Source organism: Chinchilla lanigera, unplaced genomic scaffold (genome assembly GCF_000276665.1).
Source record: "Chinchilla lanigera isolate Chin_1 unplaced genomic scaffold, ChiLan1.0 scaffold00013, whole genome shotgun sequence".
In the NCBI taxonomy this organism is placed as follows: Eukaryota; Metazoa; Chordata; class Mammalia; order Rodentia; family Chinchillidae; genus Chinchilla; species Chinchilla lanigera.
In genome coordinates this window covers 8,809,041-8,819,067 of record NW_004955414.1, presented here as the reverse complement: position 1 = coordinate 8,819,067, position 10,027 = coordinate 8,809,041, and the positions used below count along the sequence as shown (strand labels likewise).

Sequence of the window (10,027 nt, the reverse complement as noted above, 5' to 3'; positions counted from 1 at the left end):
ATCTATCTATCTATCTATCTATTTATCATCTATGTATCTTTGTATCTATCTATCATCTATCTATCCATCTGTGTGTATCTCTTCATATATATATATATATATATATATATATATATATATATATATATGGATGAGAGAGAGGGAGAGAGGAAGGGAGGGATGGAGGAAGGGAGAGAGAGAGACCTGAATATGCAGGCACTGTGTTAAATTTTGAGGATACAAAATCGTACATAATAGAAAACTTTCTTTAGGGAGTTTATCACAGTTAAAAAAAGACAGACATGTAAACATATATGGACAAAAATGTTTAAGAGCTGTCAGTTATATTTATATGTCTCTTAAATATCAAAGTAGTTCAGCTCTTGGATGGCAGAACATTTTCCTGGCATGGGACCTTTTCCTATTTCTCCCACATTTGGCATCCAGAGATCTGCAAGCTGTTGAGTGTGCAGAGGCCTGCATAAGTGTAAGACTCACAGGAACATAGACTCCAAGGCTATACATGCAGAATGATAGGCACTGTATTTGGGTCAATTAAGTGTGCACTAGCTAATACATTGTGTGTGTATGTGTGTATGTATAAGAGAGATGGACAGACAGACTTGAGACAGAGAGGAGGAGGAAGAGATGCAGAGGGGACAGAGAGAAAGGGATGGAAGGAGAGAGAGATGTTCATTTGTTTAAAGATTGGAATAATGGCTGATAATTATAAGGACACTTGGAAAATTCAATCTATAAATCATAGCTATAAAATGAAAACAATGTTTCCTAAGTCTACAATAAAACTGTGTACCTCCTTCAGTTATGAAGCATCATCTCAGCCTTAAGAAATGGGCTCCTTATGTAATTCTCTATTATCATTTGCATGATTACAAAATTCTAATATGGGTATGAAAACTCAAAGTTGTTTTAACTATCTATTATACAGGAAGGTAGCATGACCTGGCAGAAAGAAACAGACAATAATTATTTGAATAAATGAAAGGAAATATGGAAAGAAAGACATAAGGGAAAACAGAAGGAAGGGCAACAAGATAGGGGTGAGGGAGAGGAATGGGTGATGGGGAACTAAAATTGAACATTTAAATCCCAGCTTTGACTTTATTAGCAAACTTGTTAAAATTTTTTATTTATTTTTATTACTATGCATTAATTGTACATTTTAATTAGTCAAGTAAACTTTGACTTTATTCTCTTAACCAGACCATGGAGCAATATATTTCAGGGTGATTGTGAGAACTAAAAATTACTTTTATAGTTATGCAAAATGAATAAGTAATGGCGGTCTACTGTGTAGCACAGTTTCTATATAGTTAACAACAATAACAATAATTGTACATTTATAAATATTCTTAGCACAGACATATACAATAACGGATTAAGAGGGCCAGGGGAATTTTTGGAGGTAATGGGTATGACACAGATTGTGGTAATGAAAGATGTATATATTATTATGTGCAATTTTTTGTATGTCAACCCTACATCACTAAAGTGGACTTAATAGGTACTTCATAAATTAATGCTGGTAATTCTTGAACTTAGATAAATGTTGCAGCTGTTACCACTTATTATCATTAGGAAATTATGTACAGCATTATTTTATGCATTTTCTTATGTAGTTATATGCACCAAACTTTACACATTGTAACAGTGTTTTGAGTATGGTCCCAAGTATGGGGGAAATTTAAAATTCTCCAAAATACATAATATACTATTTAAAAATGGCATGCTTCTCAATTGTGTCTCAGAAAATCTAAAAGAAAATGTTAGCGCTTTTATGTTTAACTGAAGGAAGCAAATATAACAAGCATCAAGCTCTTTAGTACTATTTAAACTAGACTGCACCTGAAGCCATAATATATTCAACTGCAAATGCAGATCTGAGGGTCATGATTAAAATAGCGAGCAACTAAGTTTTGAGCCACCAGGTCACTGAGTTTTCGTAGAAGCCAGACAACTATGAGGGAATGGAGACTAAAGAGGAATACTTACCGATAGGATCTGGTCTCCTCTCTGGAGCTCCCCACTCAGGTCTGCTGGTCCACCGGCTAGAATGAAGGAGACAAAAATACCTTCTCCGTCTTCTCCACCCACAATGTTGAAGCCCAGGCCAGTGGAGCCTTTGTGCAGGACTACCTTGCGGGGCTCCCTGCAGAAACAAGCGGAGAATAGAGCTCACGGGTGGCCCAAGATTTCCATTTCTTTACTCACACTAGAGTGTGACACTTGCCACTCCCTACCAGGATGAAAGCTTACCAAAGTAAGATACTATATAATTGCACATCAAGAAAGTGGCTAGTAGGGCTAGTGTTTCAGATCCTCACAGTAATAACTATCAAAGTACCACATAAAATTGCTCCTTAATTCTAAAATGTTTTCTTAAACTGGACTTCTGGCTACTTTTCTTGTTTGAAATAAATCTTTTGCATTGAGCACTCCAAATAGGATGGATATACCCTAATGGAGGGAGTAACTTTGGAGACAAGAGACTCCCTTGAATAGACTGGACCATGAACAATCTTAGATGCCAGGCTGTGGGTTTGTCGTTTGATTGTTTATTGTGATTTATTCTGTATTCCGTCAGTACTCATTGGAAGATTCTGAGGCATTAAGAATATTTAAATCTATTTTAGGAAGATTAACAAATGGGTATATGTAGGACAGATGAAGAGGAAAGTTAAGATACCATGGGAGGCAGGAAAATTATTTTGTTGCCCAAGTCATAGAAGTGTGAGGAAGCGACAGACTGCTCAAGGGTGACAACAGTGAGAATGAAATGAGAGGTCAAAATGTGAGGAGAGATTTGAAGGGAGAAACAGTGGTGCAGAGAATGACTCAGGGAGAAGAGAGAGAGAAGGGATGGCAAGGATGCTTATGAACAGGAGTGTGATCTGGACACGCTCAGCTCCAGGCAACAGTGGGATAGCTCTGTGGCTAAGGTCTGACACAGTTTAGGGCCAAAGATAAGTAAGTGAGTCTCCAGAGATAACCGCAAATGTAGACTTGAGGGTCATGATTAAAGCGGTGAGCAATCAAATCTTGAGCCACTGTCTCACTGAGTTTTTGTAGAGACAGTTATGGAGGTGTATAGTCATAAGGTATATAAAAGGTACGTGCATTGAATAAATGTAATCAGTAGTGTAAAACACATCTTAAGGCCGTAACTCTGGCCCGAGTGGCTTTTGTATCAACTTCCTTCTCCCTCAAACATCTCAGTTCCAGTTGCTGAAGCTCTTCTCTTATTTTCCTGCTTTCAGTGATGTAAGAATGATAAAGAGCCATCTAACATATTTTTATACTAATGATGCAGAATTTATTTGATACTACATTTACATGTATAAAGTAATGTGTTATATCTGTAGCTGTTCTTACTATGAGGAAAATATAAAAAGCACATTGGAGCTTACTATAAGAGCTACACAGTCGGAGGTAAATTGATCTAGGAGTTAATTTATTTTACTTTACCGATACTTTACAAGTATCCACTGTACTGTGAACTTTGCCAAGTGCTCAGAATTTTGCAAGTTAAACAAATATCCCTGCTCTCAGGGGCTTATAGACTAATGAGGGTAGATCATTACAGATAGTAATGATACATGTAGTAAATAAGGTTTATTATGTAATATGTTAGGAGGCTGTATTTTGGAAAAAATAGAAAGCAGAGCAGCTGTGACAGTAATCTTGATCATCAATTTGACTGGACTTATATCACCTAGCAGGGCCGGGGTTGTAGCTCAGAAGCACAGTGCCTGCCTGGCAAGTGCAAGGTCCTGAGTTTGATTACAGGTACCAAAAAATAAATAAATAAATAAAAAATAAAAAATAAAATAAAATACACCTAGCAGATTAGTAAAGTGTGTTTCTAGGTGTGTCTGTGGGGCATTTTCAGAGATGACTGGCATGCAGGCCAGCAAACTGAGCGGGGCAGACCCAGCCTCACTGTGGACAACACCGTCCAATAGCTTTGCAGCCTGGATGGAATGAGAAAAGATGCTGTCTGTGCCGACAAAGCTCTATTTTTCTTGAGGTGGGTCTTTTCCCATTGCCATTGCCTATGCACATCAGATTTCAGCTTCTTTGGCCTTTTAGTGCGGACTTACACCAGTGACTCTCCAGGGAGCTGTTAGGCTTTCTGTCTCAGGTTGGTGCTACATTCTTGACTCCTCTTAGCTGTGGCTTACTTTTCTTCAGGTAATCAGTCTATGTATAGAACATGTAGCTCCAGGTGTGCTGGGTATTCAGCTCCCCACTTGGACCCGGTTGTACTGGCTAAGGGAAAGCAGAGCATACTACCGCATAGCAGCTGGGTGGGTGTGGGAGATCAGCTCCTTGTTTGGACTTCATGACGCCAGGGAGGAGAAAAAGCGGAGCATTCCACTCATTCTACGTCATTGCCACTGGGTAGGGATGGAAACCCACTTCCCCGCTTGGCCCTGCTCTGGCTTTCTTTCCAAGTTTTAGGATTTTCCTGTTTTCTTTATCTCCAAGGTGTTTTTTAAAAATTACTTTTACTCGTACATGTTTGCACTACAGAATGACTACATTCATTATGATCTGATACATGTACATAACACATCTTGATTCTTTTTACATCCTGTTCCCCTCTGTTCCCCCGCTTCCCATTTGCAAAAGATCTACCAGTTTCCTGTTATCTATCTTTTACTTTGCTCTTTATTTATTCCTTGGGTTACTCATATAAGAGAAACCATGGAATATTTAAACTTGCATGTCTGACTTCTTTAACTTAACATTATGATCTCAAGGTACATTCATTTTCTACAAATGACTCAAATTTGTCCTTCTTCATTGCAGTTATACTCCATTGTGCATTAATACCACATTTTCTTTATCTATTCATTTGTTGATGTACATGTAGCCATTGCCAAGATCTAGCCATTACGAGTTGTGCTGCTATAAACATGGGTATTGATGTGTCAGTGTAATATGATGTCTTTTACTGTTTTGTATTCAAGGTGTTTTGTTTGTTTTAAATAACAGGGAAGATTAAAGAAACAGGATGTTCTATTTTGGCTTGACAGGAGGTTCAGGTACTAGGTACATTTTGCAGGGAATGGTCAATAGAACTTTGATTAGAAAGTTACTCTAGAGGGACTGGGGATATAGCTCAATGGCACAAGTGTCTGCCTGGAAAGTACAAGGTCTTGAGTTCGATTCCCAATCCCCCCCCCAAAAACAAATAATAAAGAAAGTTACTGTAGAAACCTCCCTCTTTGCTCTGTATAAACACACACACACACACACACACACACACACACACACACACACACACACACGGGCCCCAATAATATTTAAGCTACATATAGCAGACACAGATGGGGCAGGGAGCTATTAGGACTGTTTGCCTGTGTGCTAGATATCATTCTTGATGCTTCATGTACATCACTGCACTTATTCCTCAAAGCAAGCCAGTGAAAGATGTTTGTAACTATATTGAAACAGATCCAATAAAACCACAAATGGACTGACGATAGGCTAGATGGATGGACACTCCATAGGGCAAGTGTAAGGAAATGTTAATAGTGGAATCTAGGTGACAAATACATGGGTATTTATTTTAAAACACTTCAAACTTTTGTGTTTGAAAAATTGTATCACAAAATGTAGAGAAATGTAAACAACACAACTTAAACAATTATTATGGCAAGCTTTTAGATTTGTGGAACATGACTGCTTGTAAATTTTTTTTTCTTTTTTGGTGGTACTGGGTACTGGGCTGAGCTACATCTCCAGCCTTTTTATTATTACTGTTGTTATTATTATTATTTGTTTTTTTTTGTTTTTGTTTTTCTTCTGGTACCAGGAATCGAACTCATGACCTTGTGCTTGCCAGGCAGGCACTGTGCCACTGAGCTAAATCCCCAGCCCCAGTTATTATTATTATTTAATAATTTTGTGACAGGATCTCTCTAAGTTGCTTAGGCTGGCTTCAAATTTGTGATCCTTCTGTCTCAGCCCCTCAGAGTGGCTAATGATTTTTGTTTTTTGGAAGTGTCACATATTTAATGCTGAAGGGTTCAAATTAGAATACAAAAATCAACACAAGGTTTCAATATTAAAGACCATAACAATTCTTATCCAAATACAGTGAATATCAAAAACATAAGTGAAGCTTGAGTATAAAAACCTTAAATATATATATTGACAGCAAAATTAGAATTTATTTCTGTGCCAAATAATTATTATTATTATTATTTTGTTGTTGTTTGTTTCCTTCCGGTATCGGGAATCGAAATCACCACCTCACGCTTGCCAGGCAGGTGCTGTGCCGCTGAGCTAAATCCCCAGCCCCCCAAATACTTATTAACTAAAATATTTATAGCTATTTTCAAGGACTACAATGGTAGGTTGTGTTTTCTTTAGTTTTGGATAAAGTTTGCATGTTAGTCTTTGGTCTCAGCATTTCTTTCTACTTAATATATAATTGTTCCAATTTCCAAAACAAATAGTGATCCTTGGTTATCAAATCTAGTATAACTATATGTTTCAATTGTCTTGATACTTGTGATTGGACAGGAATAAGGCCTTAACATATCAGGAAGAACACTGGGAATCCCAGAAGAGAGGGTAGCACCACCAGGGGAAACACTAAAAAGAATTAATAAAAACACTAATAAAATTAATAAAACACTAATAAAAAGAATTATTTATTTAAACACAAATTTAACTCAAAGAGACAAAACACTAAAGCTCTAATCACATTTTAACATAATGCTCTAACATTCAAAACCCTGATGATCCTACATCAGTGGTAAAGAATACTTCCAAGTTCACTGCAGTGCAAAACCTAATAGTGTAATCAAGTAAAGTGTTAATGTTTTCCTTCACTGACACAATTCCTCAGAGACCTTAGTTGAATTTTTTTAACATAGAAAAAGAAAATTTCTTATTTCTTTTGTTCCACAAAGATGCTTCTTTTAAATTTGGTTCCAATACAAAGAGGTAGTTCATGAACAAAGGATTAAAAAAAATAACAATGCTTAGTTGCTTTAAAAAAAAGACTATCAGGCATCAAACCAGTAAAAATTTTTACCCCCCCAAATTTAGAAACATTTGTCATAAACTAACTCCCAATACTTCATTGTTTCAATGGTAATGTAAACATTTACATAATTCCACAAACCAATTTAATGCTATATCCTACTAGTACCACAGAAGAGTAAAATGAATCTTTTTGTTTTGTTTTGTTTTTGTTTTTTTTTCCAGTACCGGGAAGTGAACTCACGACCTTGTGCTTACCAGGAAGGCACTGTGCCACTGAGCTAAATCCCCAGCTCCTTAAAATGAATCTTTATAAAATAAACTGTTATGGTTTGTGTCTGTATGTCCCCTCAAATTCTCAGCAGTCGTGCAAGCTTTTAGAGTTTGATTGATTATTGATTATGGGTGTGAGAGCTACACTCACCCCGGGTGGATGGTTTTGCATATGTAAGGGAAAAAAAGAAGATGCTTAAAGCCATTCCTTTCTTTTTTGTCACTTTTACTGTGTTCCCACCACCATGAACTGTAGCCCTCTGCCAAGTGCCGCTCTGCCTTGGAGCCAGCCAGGTATGGACTGGAACCTCCACAAACTGTAAGCTAAATAAACCTTTCCTTCCTTCATTTTTGGCATCAGGTATTTTGTCTCAGCAAGGAGAGAAAAGTAACCAAGGTATAAACTTTAAGAGACCATTACCAATTTACAGAAAAAAAAAATTAAGGCATATTATCAAAAAAAGATTATATCTGAAATATTACCATTTCACAGTATACATGCATCATATGCACCAATAGTTTTCTGCCTTTTAAACTGTAACAATCATGTGTGTGTATATTAAAGACCAAATTGGTAAGCCCTCTACGTTCTAAAAACTCTGCTGTGTTTAGTGTAAAATAAGCCAAAGGTATAACAGTGTCTATAAAACAGTTACTTACAAAAGTTAGGGTGCTTCTAGGACTGGAAGGTGAGGAGTTAGGTTACTTAATGTACTGGTAAAGGGTTATTTTCTCAGTGATACTGTCCTGAGATCACAAATGAGGCCTGTAATACATGGGCATTAACTCAGCGCTATCATGAAATTTGTGTTCAGTGAACAGGAATGAGATCAACAGCAGGAGAATGAGCTCAACCAACATCAGAAAGGGTCTGCTTATTGCCTCCAAACCCTTCTGCATGGGTCCAGGTTGAAGACACAGAGGCTTCTATGACAGTTATGACTGGAAATGCAGCAATGGCGCAAGTATTGAGGTAACATTAGCAAGACCATTAAATAGACAGAACACTTGTGACAGCCTCTTAATGGATGGATTAGTCCCAGTTCTGAAACCTGACTGCGCACGCTGACAAAGGAGAGAGCCACCGCAGCCCTAAGCCAGCCACCACGTTTTCCCACTCATCTCAACGGGCAGCAGAGCCCAAGGCCCCTGGAAACTGACAGGTGCATTTATCCTTTTTAAAAATTAGTCTAATTAGTATATATTCTTCAAAATCCAATCATTCTAATTGTGCAGTAATGCACTGAGTTATTACTGCAGCAAAAAGAATTGGGCTACACCAGAATATTATTTATATTTGATGACCAGTCAGGATGGGAGACTACTCTTGGCATACAAAATAGTTATTCCTGCTATTGCAAATGGATCTCAGAATTACTTCATGCCAAATAAACTCTGTACTCTGTTAAAAGATGCAAAGGAACTGGTAACCCAGTTTACATTGCTTCATTTGGACTGTTTTTGGGCCTGTGAGTTGGAGCAGGGGTTGCAGCAGGGAAGAGGGCCTTGCACTGGTCCTTCGCTCCTGCTCAGCTCCCAAGGCACTGTGCGGGGTGGCCTACTCTCAGAGCGGCCAAAGTTTTTAGCTGAGTTTAGGAAATAGCAAAGGCAGGATTAGGATACTGGTTTTCTGAATTAAAAAAAAAAAAAGTAGAATAGAACATATTTTTAAAAAAGCAAAAGATTTATATGATCTGAAGAGACACCAGAGTATTAGAATATATTTGACCAGGCCGAGGATGTAGCTCAGTAGCACAGCATGTGCCTGGCAAATGTGAGGCCCTGATTTTGATTCCTGATACCAACCCACCCCCCCCCAAAAAAAAACCAATATATTTGAGAGATTTCAAGCCAGCAGACTGAAGGCTGAATTTGACCTATATTATTCAGAAATGTTTGAATTAGTTACTTCTGTTTAAAATTAGAAAAGTGTGCATAAAATACAGATTTATGGCTTTACGTGAAAAAAATCATCCTATCACCACTGGCTCTCAATCTTGCTCTTCTGAAGGGTCATACATTCTCTAGTTTGATGCAGTCACAAGCTCTTCCTCATGTTTCTCAGATAAAAATAAGTACATAAATAAATAGTAAACCTGTCATTTGTGTCACACTGGTTACTTTTGCAGAGTTCTGAGGAGAGAGAAATATTTCTATCAAAGCTCCGTAAAGGGAGTCTTTTACTTTCATAAGAGAGAGAGAACGTTATTCTTATGCAGCTAAAGCTTATCATTACGCAGTGACTCTGCACTGTGACCCTAAGCCGAATGAGTACGGCTGAGGAGGTCATTATAAAACATGAGTCCTCACTGCTTATCTCTGTTAGTCCTCCGGGGAACATTTTACTAGAGTTGGCTGTACTCTGACATATTGTTTCCTGTTTGTAAGTACATAAAATGCATACTATTTATATGAGTGAGAATAGGTTTTATTTTAAACAACTTGAATAAATTCCTTAAGCCAAAATATTTGGGATTTTTGCAGTTCGCAAGATTTAAATGCCTTTTGAAAATAGAGTTACATATCATGGTGAGCTATGATATTTGTATTAATAATGAAAAATGATAAAGAAGTCTGTAAAATGATATGCAAATAAAATGCCCTAGATACATTTTAAATGATATACTTTTTAAAGTTTAAACTTTATACACTAACACATAAAGAATTAAAAAAATCAGGCCCCCAAAATTCAAAGACCCAGTCCAAAAATGGGCATCTGAGATGAATACACACTTCTCAGATGAAGAAATACTAA

At 37.3% G+C, this 10,027-nt stretch overlaps 1 protein-coding gene across 12 annotated transcripts in view; it reads right to left on the bottom strand.

Moving 5' to 3' along the window:
- The window catches only part of Dlg2 (discs, large homolog 2 (Drosophila)), a 1,924,417-nt gene that overhangs the window by 352,597 nt on the left and 1,561,793 nt on the right, over positions 1 to 10,027 (bottom strand). For all 12 annotated transcript variants that reach the window (XM_013511774.1, XM_013511776.1, XM_005379786.2 and 9 more), the window contains one exon: positions 1,993 to 2,149. In XM_013511774.1, coding sequence (XP_013367228.1) covers positions 1,993 to 2,149 — 157 coding nt within the window. The remainder of the gene's footprint in view (positions 1 to 1,992; positions 2,150 to 10,027) is intronic.